This window comes from Chionomys nivalis, chromosome 5 (genome assembly GCF_950005125.1).
Source record: "Chionomys nivalis chromosome 5, mChiNiv1.1, whole genome shotgun sequence".
In the NCBI taxonomy this organism is placed as follows: domain Eukaryota; kingdom Metazoa; phylum Chordata; class Mammalia; order Rodentia; family Cricetidae; genus Chionomys; species Chionomys nivalis.
The window spans coordinates 84582841-84599136 of NC_080090.1; the positions used below are offsets into that span (position 1 = coordinate 84582841).

The window sequence follows — 16296 nt, forward strand, 5'->3', positions numbered from 1 at the left end:
TAGGCAGCAGGAATTGCAGGGATTTTCTTACTCGCTGGGGTTACAGGCAGACTGGCACACTACAGATGCCCACAAGGACCTGTACATCCAGCCTGGAATTGCAGGATGCTGTATTTCCTGGAACTGGAGTGACAGATGGTTGTGAGCTGCTATGTGGATGCTGGGAAATGAACCCTGGTTCTCTGAAAGAGCAGGCAGTGCTCTTGACTGCAGAGCCATCTCTCCAGTTTCAGGATGTCGTAATAGGGTCCCAGACCTTACTTAGCAGGTCCCCAGACCTTAGCACAACTGACTCCATGGTAGAAGGCTGTAAAATCAACATGTAGACAACACCATCTGCCAAAACTAAAACAGAGGTCTAATCCATCAGTCCACAGTTACGGGGAAAGCTCTAAATGTGTTAACCTTGCTTTTTCGGCTTCTGTAGTTCTATTTCTGGCTGTTTTTGTTTTAATTTTACTTTATGTGCATTGGTGCTTTGCCTGCATGTACGTCTGCACGAGACTGTCGTATTATCTGGAGCTGGAGTTATAGACAGCTCTGAGCTGCCATATGGGTGCTGGGAATTGAACCTGGGTCTTCTAGAATAGCAGGAGGTGCTCTTAACCACTGAACCATCTTTCCAGCACCCTGGCTAATTGTTCTTAGCTAAAGTATGGCAACCCATACTTTATGGTTTTTGTGCTTAAAAGCTCACCCTCAAGAATGCTCAGGGCTACCCTGGGATTCTGAACACCCACAGTCAGTTAATACTCTCTATTGGCTTGAACCCATGTCTGGGCAGTCTTCATTAGTGAGAACCCCACAACAGATGCTCTATTCCCAGCAGCAAGCATGGCTTACCTCTACCCTCCTAAGGCAAGGAGCAGCTGAGCTACAAGTATCACGTGAAGACCTTTAACAAGAGAGGACCAGAGAGGTGACCCCGAGAGACCTCACGCTGACCCCCTCTACTCAAGACTCAGCTTCCCTCTAATTTTCAGATTATGTATTCTGCCCAAGACAGACAGGACCCCAGCTTCACTGCTTAAATGACTTTATTTCTTTTACATCAAACCGAAAAGGCAGAACAATAATTCAGCTTTTTTTGGTCACTGGGTCAAAAACATTTGGCAGTTCTCGAAAAAGAAACAAGTTGAGTTTCAGGCCAGCTTGGTCTGTACAGATCAAAATAAACGAATAAAAACTAGAATGTGGCCAGATTTTTTTTAAACCAGAAATAAGTAGAAATAAAACAGTAAGATACTTTAAAAAATGGAAGTGCAGCCGGGCGGTGGTGGCGCACGCCTTTAATCCCAGCACTCGGGAGGCAGAGGCAGGCGGATCTCTGTGAGTTCAAGACCAGCCTGGTCTACAAGAGCTAGTTCCAGGACAGGCTCCAAAACCACAGAGAAACCCTGTCTCGAAAAACCAAAAAAAAAAAAAAAAAAAAAAAAAAAAAAAAAAAAAAAAATGGAAGTGCAAGTGTTTCTTAATGATAAAACCCCCCAGTGCTAGTAGGGGAGGGGAAGACTGAGTGTTCTTTCGCGTTGCTGAAGGGGGAGTGGGGTGACAAGGTGGCCTTGAAGAATGTCCGCACAGCAGAGCTTTGACAGCATGCCCACCCTGCAACTTCACTTCTTAAGATGCAAGCCGAGGAAATAAGGATGAAAACACAGTTCACACCCTTGTATGTCATGTCACTGTTAGGGGCAACTGTAGGCAACACAACAGTGGATTACAGAAATTATAGCCCAGCAATACAATGGAGCATTGGCAACAGTGTCTGCTGACAAGGAAGATGGTCCTGTTTTGGTAAATGAAAAACAAGCTATAAGAGGCAGGCGGATCTCTGTGAGTTCGAGACCAGCCTGGTCTACAGAGCTAGTTCTAGGACAGGCTCCAAATCCACAGAGAAACCCTGTCTCGAAAAACCAAAAACCAAAAAAAAAAAAAAAAAAAAAAAAAAGTTATAAAAGAGTACAATATGAACTCATGTTTAGAAAACAACATGTTTGCACATAGGAAGCCAGGATATACACATTACCACTGCCCAGTAGAAGTGAGTTAGTTAGAACTTTATACTGGTTCTTACATTGATATATAATTATCATGTATCATTTCTGTGGTTAGAAGATGAACAGGAGTTAAAAGCCTAGTTGAGCTTGGGTCTTTGACTTGTGAAGTGAGGGCGCATGGGTCCCTAGAGCATCTGCTTGCTTTGCTCCTTCTAACCCGAGCTGGTCAGTAGTCTTAGCTGTTTTCCTGCAAATGCCACACTCAGGTGTGCTTATCTGTCTGGAAAACACGGTCTCTCCCTTGCCAGTGGAGCCCACACAGACTCTGAGTGGGATAGAAAGCCACCTAAGTGAGCAGGGCGCTGGCAAAACTGTGCTCAGAGCCTATACTTTAAGAGGGAGTCCTCAGAAAACTTCAGTGAGGAAAGCAGTCAGGAAGCCGATATAGAGGGAGTTTCAATGTGTGACAGCCCAGGCTGTCCTAGAACTTGCTCTGTAGACCAGCCTGCCTCTGCCTCCCTAGTGCTGGGATTAAAGGTATGTGCCACCACCGCCTGATTGAAACTTTTGTTTTTTATTTTGCAAAATTTTTATTTGCTTATTTGTATGTGTGTGCCTGCTTGTCTGTATGCACGTCACACGTGTGCAGGCAACTGAAGAGGCCAGAGTGCAGATCCCCTCGAACTGGCCTTAAAGGCAGCTGTGAACCACCTGATGTGGGCGCTAGGAATGGAACTCAGTGAACCAAACTCCTGAGGACCTTACAACCTGTATTTATGAAATATGACCTTACCCATTAAAGAAGTCTTTCTTAATAAACCCAGGTTGATGCAGCTAAGCAATCCTTTGTATATCCTCCATCCTCCATTCTGATTCCAAAAGAGCCTGGTACACAGTCAGGCTGTCTCCCTGGGGTTAACAATGCAGACTGCAGCAGTGAGGCACTAATACAAAGAGAAACCCCCTCGAGATCTGTGGGAAGAACGCCCGCCCACATCCGTCTTCACTGAAGAATGTCACTATCAACCTGGAACAAAGGGTCCGAACACAGTACTGAAAATGTGTCTGAAGCAATGTGTTTCTGACTAGTGGTTTAAATACTGACATTTGTAAATGTTTTACGTTTAAAGAGAATAAACTGCTGTAGACAAGCAGGTCGCACACAACAAAGTCACTTGCAAATACTTGTTTGCTTTATGTTTTTTGAGACATCTCACAGAGCCCAGGCTAGCTTTTAGAATTCAGTATGCGGTTGAGGCTGGCCTTGAACTCCTGACCTTCCTGCTCACACCTTCCAAGCGGAAGGCCGGCAGGTATGCGCCTAGTACACCTGGCTTCTTGAAGAAGAAAAAGGTGGAGTTTCAACTATTAGCAAGTGAGCATCTTTCCCTGTCATCGTGGCTGAAAAGGTGACTGCTGCCCTTGCTGAGCAGGAAGGTGGCTAGGCACAGTGCCCTGGACCAGACCACACTTGTAGAGGACTTCCACATTTTTCCATGTTCCGAATCGGGGAGGTGGGGGTGAGGACAGCTGTGACACATGGAGGACTAAGTGGGAGGAGGCATGCACTGAGGCTTGGAGGAGGCAGGATGTCCTCTGAGACCAAGACGGCCAGCACGGCTTTATAGGGTGGCGCCGAGTCCCCTCAGTTACTCATGGGAAACTCGTTCCAAGGCCACATAGAAACTGTTCTTGTCGTCCAGGCAATGCCAGCCAATGGGTCCAATCTCACAGTCCGCGCAGACCAGAAACTTGATGTTGCCCACGTCCTTGGTGAAGCCCACATTCTCAAAGATGAACATGTCGTTAACCAGCCAGTGTTCCTGGAGGAGATCACCGTCAGAATTGCTGCCATCAGCCAGGGCTGGCTTCTTTCTCATGGAGGGGAGGAAAAGCTGTGGCGGGAGAGAGAACATAAGGCATGTGAAAGCTGAACTGGCTCTGGTCACATCTTCACTCCTAGTCTATGTGCCCTTGGCCTTGACGCCTAGCAGCTTTCTGGACTGGGAGAAAAAAAAAAAAGATGGCAGTCATCACATTAGGTCACACTCTAGGATGATGGTCGCTCTTCTGCTCGGTGCCTGCCTTGAGGATCACTATTACTACCGCTAGGATTATTTTGAGATGTGGCCTTCCATGCTGATCTTTTGTTTTGTTTTTAATACTTTATTTTTATTTTATGTTCATTGGTGTATTGCCTGCATGTATGTCTGTGTGAGGGAACTGGCATTCCAGACAGTTTACAAACAGTTGTGAGCTGTCATGTGGGAAGTGAACCTGGGTCCTCTGGAAGAACAGCCAGTGCCCTTACCTGCTGAGTCATCAATTCGATGCCTAAAAGAAAAGTGTCTTAATTTATTGTTTGTCTCTCTCCATTAGAGTATTTGTTCCTGGATTGGACTTATCTTATTAAAAAAATAGAAAATCTAACTTTAGAATCTGAAGTGCTGTCAAGGGTATGCCGTCTTATGTCTGGGGAGCCCATGGAGTCCAGAAGAGGGCACCAGATCACCTGGGATGAGATACAGGCAATTGTGAGCCACTGGACCTGGGCTAAGAACTTTACTCGGGCTTCCTAGAAGAGAAGCACATGCTCTTAACAACCGAGCCATCTCTCAGCTCCTAGCCCCAAGATCTCAGAGACTTCGGCCTCAGTTACCAGGAGAGAGAAGTCTCTGGTGCATGTGTGCACATGCACGCGAACGGCTGCTTTCACTTCCTGTGTGGGCAGTGTGCATACCTTCCACTGCAACACGCACTGCCAGCAAAGCTTCCTCAGCTTCCGCTCCTCTGATGGTTGCTGCCTATCGCTTGTTTCCCAGACACAACACTTATTTTGAGATAGAGTCTTGCTATAGTGCTAGCTGGTCAAGTCATGATCCTCCTGCCTCACAGTTCCCTGAGTACTGGGATTAAAAGGCAAAACATACATATATATATGTTTTGCCTTTTAATATATATATATATATCTTTTCTTCCCCTCCTTTAGTTTTTAAAAGATTTATTTGTTTACGTATTTTATGTATGGAGTGCCCTGTCTTCATGCACACCAGAAGAGGGCATCAGATCATGTTGCAGAAGGTAGTGAGTCATGGTGTGGTTGCCAAGAATTGAACTCAGGACCCCTGGAAGAGCAGCTAGTACTCTAAACTACTGAGCCATCTCCCCAGCCCCTTTTTCTCCTCTTTTTTTTTTTTTTTTTTTTTTGAGACACGGTCTCACTATGTAGCTCTGACTGACCTGGAACTCACCATGTAAATTAAGCTAACCTCAAACTCAGAGCTCTGCCTGTTTAAGCCTCATGAATGGCCAGATGAATGCTGAGATTAACGGCCGTCACCACGCTCAGTTTCCACTTCTTCCTTACTCTTCATCCTCCTCCTGTTTACTCACGTGTATGCGTATTGACTGCATGTATGTCTGTAAATGCACCATGTGTATGCTTAGTGCCTGCTGAGGTCAGAAAAGGGCAAGGGATCACCTGAAACTGGAGTTACAGGTGACCGTGAGCTAATACATGGGTGCTGAGAACCAGCCCTGAGTCCTCTGTAAGAGCAATAGAACCGAGAATGTTCACAGTTTCAGTTCATCATCATGTGGACAGTGAGACAGAGCAAAGCACGTCAAAGGGGAGAGGAAGCAGAGGGGACAATAACACCCAAGCACATGCCCCGGAAGTGGTCATTCCAACACCGCCCAACAGTCTATACAAATTCCAGATCCATCAGTGGGCTAAAGCACCCTCAGAGGCCTCATTAGGTCATCCTCACGGAATGGAGCTGAGGTATTCTTTATCCATCTTTTAGCGCTTTCTCTCTCTCTCGGTTTTTGAGACAGGACTTCTCTGTGTAGCCCTGGCTGTCCTGAAACTTGCTCTGTGGACTCACACTGGGATCAAAGGCCTGGCTCCTAGGTGTCTCTTAATCCAGTCAAGTTGACAAGATTAATCATTATAGCCAGATGTTGTGGGGCTTGCCTTTAATTCCAGCACTTGCGAGGCAGAGGTGGGTGGATGTCTGAAAGCTTGAGGCCAGTCTGGTCTAAAGAAATAGTTTCAGGACAGCCAAAGCTACATAGTGAGACCCTGTCTCAAAAAACAAACAAACAAAAAACTTAAGGGTTGGCCGGGCGGTGGTGGCGCACGCCTTTAATCCCAGCACTCGGGAGGCAGAGGCAGGCGGATCTCTGGGAGTTCGAGGCCAGCCTGGTCTACAAGAGCTAGTTCCAGGGGCTGGAGAGATGGCTCAGTGGTTAAGAGCACTGTCTGCTCTTCCAGAGGTCCTGAGTTCAATTCCCAGCAACCACATGGTGGCTCCAAACCATCTGTAAAGAGATCTGGCGCCCTCCTCTGGCGTGTGGGTATAAATGGAGGCAGAAAGTTGTATACATAATAAATAAATCTTTAAAAAAAAAAAAAAAAAAAAAAAACAAAAAAAAAACTTAAGGGTTGCCAAGAAACTAAAATTTTATAAAAAAGAAAAAACACAAACGGCCTCATCACATGAAATGGCTGCACATAAAAAGGACGCAGCTCACAAGCCAAACAACGCACTGTAAAACCCACATTCAGTTAGAAAAGCAGATTTCTCCTTAACCTCAAAGAGCACAAGAAGCCGCCAACCCAGTCTCTGTGAGACCTTGTTTAGGGGGACCTAGCTAGGGGGAGAAAGATTAAACATCACATTTTATTTATTTACGGTTTTTTGAGACAGGGTTTCTCTGAAGCTTTGGAGCCTGTCCTGGAACTCAAAGAGATTCGCCTGTTTCTGCCTGAGTGTTGGGATTAAAGAGTGTGCCGCCACCACCTGGCCAATCATCACATTATTAATATTAAAACGACACTATTTTACATAGTTGAGATTCATATTCCATTTGATTTGTTTGTGTATGTGTGTGTGTTAGTGGTAAAATTATAGAAAACTTACCACTTAACCACTTTTTACAAAGTTTGTATTTTTATTTATGGGTACGTGTGTATGTCAATGAATGCCACTTGTGTGCATGTCTGTGGAGGTCAGAAGCCCCTGGATCCCTTGGTGCTTCAGTTAGAGGGGATGTGAACTGACAAACAGGTGCCAAAACCAGACTCAGGTCCTCTGGAAGAGCAGTAAGCTGCCGGGCGGTAGCGCACGCCTTTAATCCCAGCACTCGGGAGGCAGAGGCAGGCGGATCTCTGTGAGTTCGAGACGAGCCTGGTCTACAAGAGCTAGTTCCAGGACAGGCTCCAAAACCACAGAGAAACCCTGTCTCGAAAAAAAAAAAAAGAGCAGTAAGCTGAGGCATCTCTCCAGTCTCCACTAAACCGCGCTTCTGTGTACAGTCCAGTACACAAGAGTGCTCACGATTGTGCTGCCACTGGCTATGTAACACCAAAGCCTCACATCTGCCCCGATGGAGGCTGGTCCTGCTGAAGAAGTGTCTCCCTATGTACCTGCCCTCCTTACGCTCCCTTCGCTGGCCTTGAGAGCGCAACCGCCTTCTTCTGCAGTCGCTCTAGGTAGTTTATGTCAGGAGTCACTCCGCATGTGTCCTTTTAGAACTGGCTTATTTCACTTACTGTCCCGACAAGTTCATGTTTAGTTTTAAGAAATGATGCAAAGGAGCTGGGCATAGTGGCATTCATTCGCCTTTGGTCTCAGCAGAGGCAGGTCAGTCAGGGATACAAAGTGAGGCACGGGTTCAAAAGAAAACAGCAACAAAAGCTGGGCAGCACTTGGGAGGCAGAGGCAGGCAGATCTCTGTGAGTTCGAGGCCAGCATGGTCTACAAGAGCTAGTTCCAGGACAGGCTCCAAAGTTACAGAGAAACCCTGTCTTGAAAACCACCCCCCCAAAAAAATTAAATAAAAATTAAAAAAAAAAAACCAAAACACAACAACAAAACCCACACACATATATATAAAACAAAACCCACAAAAGGGCTGAAGAGAGCTTAGCAGCAGCTAAGGACACCTGCTCTTCCAAGCAGTCAAGTCTGGTTCCTAACTTCTGGTGACTCAAAATTCCCTGAAACTGCAGCTCCATGTAATGCTTGCTTCTGGAATCTGCTGGAACTTGCATCCATGTGCATACCACACGCACAGACACATAGACACACACACCTAATTTTTAAAGAAATAACAAAGCCCTTTAATCTCAGTACTTGGGAGGCAGAAGCAGGAAGTTCTCTGTGAATTGAGGCAGCCTGATTTACGCCAAGAGTTCCAGGACAGCCATGGCTACCTAATGCAAAAGACAAAAGGAGTAACGCAAATCCCTTGAGCCTTTCCTCATCTCCCCGAGGGAACACCGTGCACAGCTGGGGTACAAGATCTGATGCAATCTGGAGAGCTGAGTTTGGTTGACTGCATTTCAGGCCCTGTTGCTTAGAGTGGCCTTCAACTCTGATCCATTTACTCGTGTTCATTTGCCTGTTGTTCACCATTACAGCCAGGACAGCGAACAGCTCCTCTCGTACATCAGCACCTTGCCCCCCAATCCCATCTGCTGGCAACCACTCGTTCTTTCCTCATTTCAACAATGTTACACAGACGCACAGACACGTGCACGAGTGTAGTGTTGCACATCTTTAACCCCACACTCGGGAGGCAGAGGCAGGTGGGTGTCCGTGTGTCTGAGGACAATTTGGTCGACAGAGTTCCAGGACAGTCAGGGCTACACAGAGAAACCCTGTTTGGATAAGATGTTATACTAACCCAGAACAGTGGCGCTCGCCTATAATTCCAGCTACTGGGATGCGGAGGTGGGAGAATCATGAGGCCCAGGCTGGCCTGGGCAAACCATCAGTTTACAGAGCTGATTGTCCAGCATTAACAAAACTCTAGGTTTGGTCCCCAGCATCATATAAACTGGGGTTAGTGGTCCATGCCTGGTGAAGGCAGGAGGATTGAGAATTCAAGGTCATCCCCTCGGCTACACAAGGAAGCAAAGCCAATATAGTTAGCGTGAGACCTGTCTCACATAAGAGAGAAAGAAAAAGCCTGGTGGTGGTGGCCCTTGACTTTAATACCAGCACTTGGGAGACTTAGGCAGGCAGATCTCTGTGAGTTTGAGGTCAGCCTGGTCTACAAAGTGAGTTCCAGGGCATAGAGAAACCCTGCCTCAAAAAAAATAAAAAATAAAAAAAATAAAAGGTGGTGGGGGGGCTGGTGACCTCAAAATAAACAGGGATGGATGGGTGGAGTGAGAGGCGTGAGAGAATGTTATACAAATACATTCATAAAGCGGATAATCTTTTTTTCTGACCAGCATAATTTTCCGTAGATTCATTCAAGTTGTCTGTATCAAGTTGGCTGTGGTAGTGTAATCCCAACACTTGGGAGGGTAGAGGCGGGAGGATCAGGAGTTGAAGATCATCCTCCATTACAAAGCAAGTTTGAGGCCAATCTGGGTTACATGAGATGCTATCTCAAAACAAAAACAAAAACCAGACTGCAGTTCATGTGTACCCCATTCACCTGCTGGAAGGCCTCTGTGTCATCTCCAGTGTGGCGCTGAACAGCGCAGTCACCACATACATTCTCCACAGGTTTGCCATGAACCTAAGTTCACTTCTCTGGGAAAAACACCAGGGTGCTGCTCATTCGTTAGAAAACATTTAGTTTTATAAGAAACTTCTTGGCTGGGCGGTGGTGGCGCATGCCTTTAATCCCAGCACTCGGGAGGCAGAGGCAGGCGGATCTCTGGGAGTTCGAGGCCAGCCTGGGCTACAAAGGGAGTTCCAGGACAGGCTCCAAAGCTAGAGAAACCCTGTCTCGAAAAACCAAAAAAAAAAAAAAAAAAAAAAAGAAACTCTTCTTGGTTACTGCACTCATGTTCTCTGCTCCAATATGCTTAGCCCAATACTATTTTATTTTAAATATATTCTTTAGATTTATCCATTTTTTTTTTAATGTGTATTGGTGGGTTTTTGTTTTGTTTCTTGGGGCAGGGTTTCTGGGTAACTTTAGAGCCTGTCCTGGAACTAGCTCTTGTAGACCAGGCTGGTCTCGAACTCACAGAGATCTGCCTGCCTCTGCCTCCCAAGTGCTGGGATTCAAGGTGTGCGCCACCACTGCTGTTGGTGTTTTGCCTAAATGTATGTGCATGCCTGGTGCCAGTGGGTGCTAGAAGAAGGCACTGGGAGGGCGGTGTTCATGGAACTGGAGTTTCGGACGGTTGTGACCCACCATGTGGGTGCTGGGAACTGAACCTGGGTCCTCTGAAAGAGCAGCAGGTGCGGTGGGTGCCGTCTTCTTTCACCCCACCCAGCACAGTTTACACTGTTCTTCCCACAAAAGACCAAACACCCCCTTCTACAGCACTGCCTTTTTCCTAATTTCCAAACTCCATGGACTTTCCCATTTTCTTTGTACAGGAGTGAGGCTCTTGGTGAGGAGGCCACAGCCCATGACCCAGCAGTCTAGAGCTGCCAGACCTGGAGAGGAAGAGCTGCTCCTCTTGCTCTCAGCTGCCCCCCATCACCTCTGCAAGGTTTCTACTGATTGGTTACCCATCATGGCCACCTAAGGAAGCTCCGGTCACTCTGCCCTTGCCATCGAAGATTCAGTGGCACCCGGCTCAGTCTTCCTTTGGATTCCATGTCCTTACTTGATCACGACCTTCCACTCCCATGGAGAGGATTTATGCCCAGAGCTCTAGAACCTCTGTTTTGGCTAAGGGAGACAGTTTCTAAAACTCACACACTATATAACTCTATCTATCTATCTATCTATCTATCTATCTATCTATCTATCTATCTATCTATCTATCTATCTATCTATCTGTTTTTCAAGACAAGGTTTCTCTGTGAAGCCTTGGCTGCCCTGGAGCACCCGCTTCTGCCTCCTGAGTGCTGGGATTAAAGTGTGCATCACCACCGCTCAGCTCAAAACACTACATTTTTTACGAGGAATTGTTACCCTGTCTCTACTTAGCTTAACCAACAATTTTAGTTAGGATTCTCAGAAATCTGGGCTGGAGATGACTCAGTGGCTAGAGCGCATACTGCTCTTCCTCCCGGAATCTATAGTGCTTTACACCTCTTGTAACTCCAGTCCCGGGGGTCTAAAACCCTCTTCTGACCTCCAAGGACTCCTGCACACATACGGTTCATAATACACACACAAGATAAACTAAGAACATTTAAAAGATTATTATAAGAAACCGAGATTTCTCAATCCCCAGCTCCAACCTGAAATGCTGCAACGTTTGAACTTTCAGAGCACTGCCTGACATGAGTGGAAAATTCCACATGTGATGTCATATGATGGGCTGCAGGCAAAATGCAGGCGCACCAAAGATACAACAAATTATCTTCAGCTTCTGTGGAATGGAAGCTATGAAACAAAAAAAAAAAATATTCCATGTTTAGACTTGTCTCTCAAACCTAAAATACCTCATTGTGTAATTGAAAAATTTTCCTCTGTCCCACCCCCAAAAATCACACCTCTGAAATCTGAAACAGTTCTGATCCAAAGTGTGCTGAAGAGTTTTTTGTCCACTTGACATAAGCTAGAGTCATCTGGAAAGAGAGAACTTCAAGTGAGACAATGTCTCTACACGTGCCTGGGGTCAAGTCTGTGAGGGAATTTAGTGATTGATGAATTATGTTGGAGGGTCTAGCCCACTGCAGATAGTGTTACCCCCTAGGCAGATGGTCCTGGGTTCTAGAAGAAAGCACGCTGAGCAAGACATGGGGAACAAGTCAGAAGCAGCACCCTGGCCTCTGCGTCAGCCAGCTCCTGCTGACTCCTGGTTCTTGCTTCTAGGTTCCTGCCACGATCTCCCTCCGGGATGAACTGGAACTGTAAGACGGAATCAACTTTTCCTCCCACATTGCTTTCGGTTGTATTATCACAGCCAAACCAGGACAGAAGTCAGTAGCAGAAAGTGTCTACTGCTGTGATAACATGTTGCCTTGGGGAGGACTGTGGAAACGTTTTGGAACCTTGGGTTGGAAAAGCATTGAGTGCTCAGAGCTGAACAGACTGTTGTGTGGGAACAGGAAGAACGCTGAAAAGCAGGTTGGTGAGCACGATTCCTTCATCCAGGCTTCAGTTCCCTGGTCAGCTTGAGGCTTTGCCTTGGCTTCCCTCAATAACGGACTGTCATCAGGACATGTAACCCCAATAAACCCTTTCCTCTCCAAGTGCTTTTTGTCTGGCCTTCTTCGTAGTGCAGAAAATAAAGTAGCAATTGGTACGGAGAGTGAGTAAGGGCAAGTCATCCTACGCCAACTTCAAAGGGATGATTGTGTGTGTGTGTGTGTGTGTGTGTGTGTGTGTGTGTGTGTGTGGAGACAGGGTTTCTGTGTGTAGTCCTGGCTGTCCTGGAACTCACTCTGTAGACCAGGCTGGCCTCGAACTCACAGAGATCCACCTGCCTCTGTCTCCCGAGTGCTGGGATTAATGGTGTGCATGACCACTGCCAGGCCAAAAGGACCCGATTTTTAATTTAAAAGATTTATTTATTTTTTTACTTCATGAGTGTTTGCTGCATGTATGTATGTGTATCACATGTATGTCTAGTATCCACAAAAGGCAGAAAAAGGTGTTGGATCCCCTGGAACTAATTGGAGCTACAAAGAGTTGGGAGCCATTTGACATGTATTTCAAGATCAGTCAGTGCTCCTAACCACTGAGCCATCTGTCCAGCCCCATTTGTCCAGGCCCAGAAGGTCAGGCAGTGTCCTAACCACTGGGCCATCTGTCCAGCCCCAGAAGGTCAGCCAGTGTCCTAACCACTGGGCCATCTGTTCAGCCCAAGAAGGTCAGCCAGTGCTCCTAACCACCGAGCAATCTGTCCAGCCCCAGAAGGTCAATCAGTGCTCCTAACCACTGAGCCATCTGTCCAGCCCCATATATCCAGGCCCAGAAGGGTATCTTTAGTTTGTTTTTTTTTTTGTTTTTTGTTTTTTTTGTTTTTTTCTATGTTGAGGTCAGACATGGATCTTACAGTCTGCAGCGAGAATCAAGACTGCTCAGATATTGTCCTCAGACCTTTCTGGAAGGATATGCTTAAGAGAGACGACCTCAGCCTTGCTAGACTGGCTTGAGAGGCTTCTCAACAATTCAGAGCTACGCTGAAGCTTTCCGGGGTTTCAGGTGAAGAGTGCTAATGACGGTTTGTTCTCTGTAAAGGTACAAATTCTGTTGGGAACCAAAATATGATATGTAACATATAATTTAATTTGCTCCTAAGTTTCCTTCCCATGAAACATCAATTTAAAACAGGAAACAAAAACTTTAAATATAAACTATAAAATTCCTTTAAGAAAATTTCTTGACTTTTTCAAAAACAGTTTTATTTAATTAACAGATAGGCTCTCATTATATACCCCTGATGGCTTTGAACTCACTGTCTAGCCCTGGGCGCTAGGATTATAGGTATGTACCACCACACACCGTTCAGGACCCTTTAAATTTCTGTCAGTTTACAAAAGCAGGCAAGCTGCCATAGAAGGATAAAGAACTGACCTAAAAGCTAGACTCGGCTGTGTCCCCTACGGAGGCACAATGCTCCGTTCTCACACAAACCCTTCCCTCTCATCATCCTGACTTTTTCAGAACGAGCAAGTGAGGTTCAACACCTCTTCCAGGGTTAATAAGTGGCCAGGGTAGGATTCAAGCCCACAGTTCAGTCTGTCCCTCCACGAGGTCACTAACTTTATAAAACAAATGGAGAACTTTAATTCCTGTCCTTGGATTTTTTTGTTTGTGTTTGGTTTTCGAGACAGGGTTTCTGTGTTGCTTTGGTGCCTGTCCTGGAACTAGCTCTGTAGATCAGGTTGGCCTAGAACTCAGAGACCCGCCTCCCTCTGCCTCCCAAATGCTGGGATTGAAGGCGTGCGCCAAATCACTGCCCGGCCGGAATTCTTATTAAAACAGGTACTACAGAAAATCATCAAAACACACAAAACAAGGAAGTCACTAGCACTTCTTTCCTTCTTTAGGAAAAGGATCCTGCTTTTGGAGCAGACACTACAGTGCCGCCTGAAATAACAGTGGCCCACCCGCTTCTCACAGACCATTTATAATAAGGGTCTGAGGAAGAATAAATACAGTTTGCACTGCACTGGGGAGGCAGAACCAGGCAGGTGGATCTGTGTATGCGGCCAGCCTGGTTCACACAGCAAGTTCCAGGTCAGCCAAGGTTATATTACTTGATTTTGGAGCTCCTCTGGGGAGCAGCAAATGAGAAAAGAAGCAGGGACTAAAAGATGAGTGAGGGCGGTGGTGGGACCGGAATCTAATCATTCTCAGGTGCCCTGGGGCGACACCGAGTGGCGGCTGAAGATAAACCTGCGGGACTCAGCAGGTTGCCCAGAGCTCCAAGAATCTGGAGGTTGGGGTTCCTCCTTCCCTAAGCTCGCACAGGGTACCCGAGGCCTGGGGAAGGGTGGGCCGCCCGAGACAGGTGCATCCGCTGAGCTAGGGCCTTGCACGGAGAGAAAGGAGCAAGGCGGTCTGGCTACCGTGCCCTGCCACCGCGGTCCAAGTCAGCCGCACCCGATGGGCGGGGCCTGGTGAAGGTGGGCGGGGCTAAGGCGCGCGAAGAAGGGCGCGGTCTCCGGAAACCTGGGAGCCGGGACCAGTTTCGAGCCACCCGGTCGCGACGGACAGCGAATCTAATCAGGTCTATGTATTTACCTACCTGTCGGCGAGAGAAAAGAGCAGTCCCTGGCTGCAGCACCCTAGAGCCGCAACGCTGGCACAGCACAGCCTTCCGGTTCCGGCCCTCGGCTGACACTAGCTCGTTCTGCAGCTCAGCCGGTTCCATCGCCGCGCCGCCACAGCATGGGCCACAACAGCGCACGCGCGATTTGGGTTCGTTCACCCGGAACTACGCTGGCGCGGCTCCGTCGGGGCGGGGCGCCCGGTGCTCCTCGCTGTACCTCTGCGCAGGCGTCTGCACTCTATTGCGCAGGCGCCTTTATTTGTTGCCGGCCCGAAGTGTCAGCTTGACTTTGTGACAAATCTTTTCTCTGTACCGGGCCTCCGCTAATATTGGCCTAGGCGTCACTATGGCCGCCTTACCATGTCCACTGCCTCGACAATCTGGGTCAGACCTCAGCAAATTTAGCTACTATACATTCGCTTCTAATGGAAGAAGCAGTGTAGATTGTTGAGTATATTTCGTGTTGGAAAAAGTTGCATGGAAGTCTTAAGCCGGGTGTCTAACAGTGACCATTTATCAGGCACCAAAGCGATTTTTACAGTGCTTTTGAAAACGTAGTCGCCGCCGTAGAGGGTTTGCCCTCAGGCGCAGTGCAGGAAGAAGGCAAAGATTAGTTTGTGCGTTCCAAAGCCACGGCTCTTACTTTCTAACTAGTCTTTGTATCCCATTAATTCTAGTTTGCATGCTTCCCAAGACCAGAAGGACATCAGAATGAGAAACGATTAAACCTTCTTATTAACATGCGCGATCTTTGTTCTCTTCATTAGTTCCACAATCCACGAGGGGAATCGTGTGAGAATATAGCCTGGGAGGGTCGCAGACTCTCATCTCAGTACAATCTCAGGAACAAAGTACTGCCAATGAAGCATGGATTGGGAAATAGCTATGTCTAGGGAGTTAGGTCTTTAGCTCTATGGGTTTTTTGTTTGTTTGTTTGTTTGTTTGTTTTAATATTTCTTGTGTTTTACCTGCATGTAGTTAAGTGCACGGTGTGCATGCTGGTGCCAGTAAAAGCCAGAAGAGGGCACCAGATGTCTGGAACTGGAGTTAACCATTGTAAGCCCCAAGTGGATGCTGGGAACCAAGTCTACATACTCTTAACCACTGACACATCATCTCTCCAGCCCCGCTAGGTGGCATTTTGATCAAGAATTAGGGTTGTCAGGAAAGCAATCCTTCAGAATGGGATCAAATTTAAGAATGGGTGGCAAACCAGTGACTGGAACAAGACTGTAGTAGTAAGTGCAGAATGGTAGAATATGTCCCTCGGCACCATGGAGCCAGTGCGTGTTAAGGAATTTGAATTTTTATATGGACAGGAAATGTGAATCTATGGAACTTAAGGACAGAAACAACTTCAATATTGGCCAATTATTGGCTGTATATTAAATACTGCAATGGTTACATCTGAATTTCAGAACAAAACCGATAATAAAACAGACTAGGGGGTAAGTGTTCATACGGATAAGGTGAGGGTTACCAGTCCTTTCTCCTCGTTTTCTTCTCCTACCTAGTACCTTCCCTCGCTCTCTCTCAAAGACAAATGAACACTTCACAGGCCACATGTGGTTCAATCAGCAGGCACAACCCATCTGCTCAGACAGGCTGAAGGGCTTTATCCTCTTGTTCTGCTTTCCTTGGGCT

General features: G+C 46.9%; 1 protein-coding gene and 1 non-coding gene across 2 annotated transcripts; both read right to left on the minus strand.

The window, feature by feature from the left end:
• Positions 1 to 1453: 1453 nt before the first annotated feature.
• Positions 1454 to 14816, minus strand: Rabif (RAB interacting factor). Its single transcript, XM_057769084.1, has 2 exons — positions 14629 to 14816; positions 1454 to 3892 (listed from the first exon to the last, which is right to left on the minus strand). The coding sequence occupies exons 1-2, from the start codon at positions 14752 to 14754 to the stop codon at positions 3647 to 3649; spliced, it is 372 nt and encodes a 123-aa protein (XP_057625067.1). The 5' UTR covers positions 14755 to 14816; the 3' UTR covers positions 1454 to 3646.
• Positions 12901 to 12977, minus strand: LOC130875249 (small nucleolar RNA SNORD19). Its single transcript, XR_009057184.1, has one exon. It is a non-coding gene; the product is annotated as a small nucleolar RNA SNORD19 (small nucleolar RNA).
• Positions 14817 to 16296: the final 1480 nt, after the last annotated feature.

What these genes read in the sequence shown, in the direction of transcription:
- Rabif (XM_057769084.1), bottom strand. Translation starts at nt 14,754, where the DNA reads ATGGAACCGGCTGAGCTGCAGAACGAGCTAGTGTCAGCCGAGGGCCGG. An exon ending in CTCTTTTCTCTCGCCGACAG is followed by an intron (nt 3,893 to 14,628) that starts GTAGGTAAATAC and finishes CTCCCGCCACAG; the next exon opens with CTTTTCCTCCCCTCCATGAG.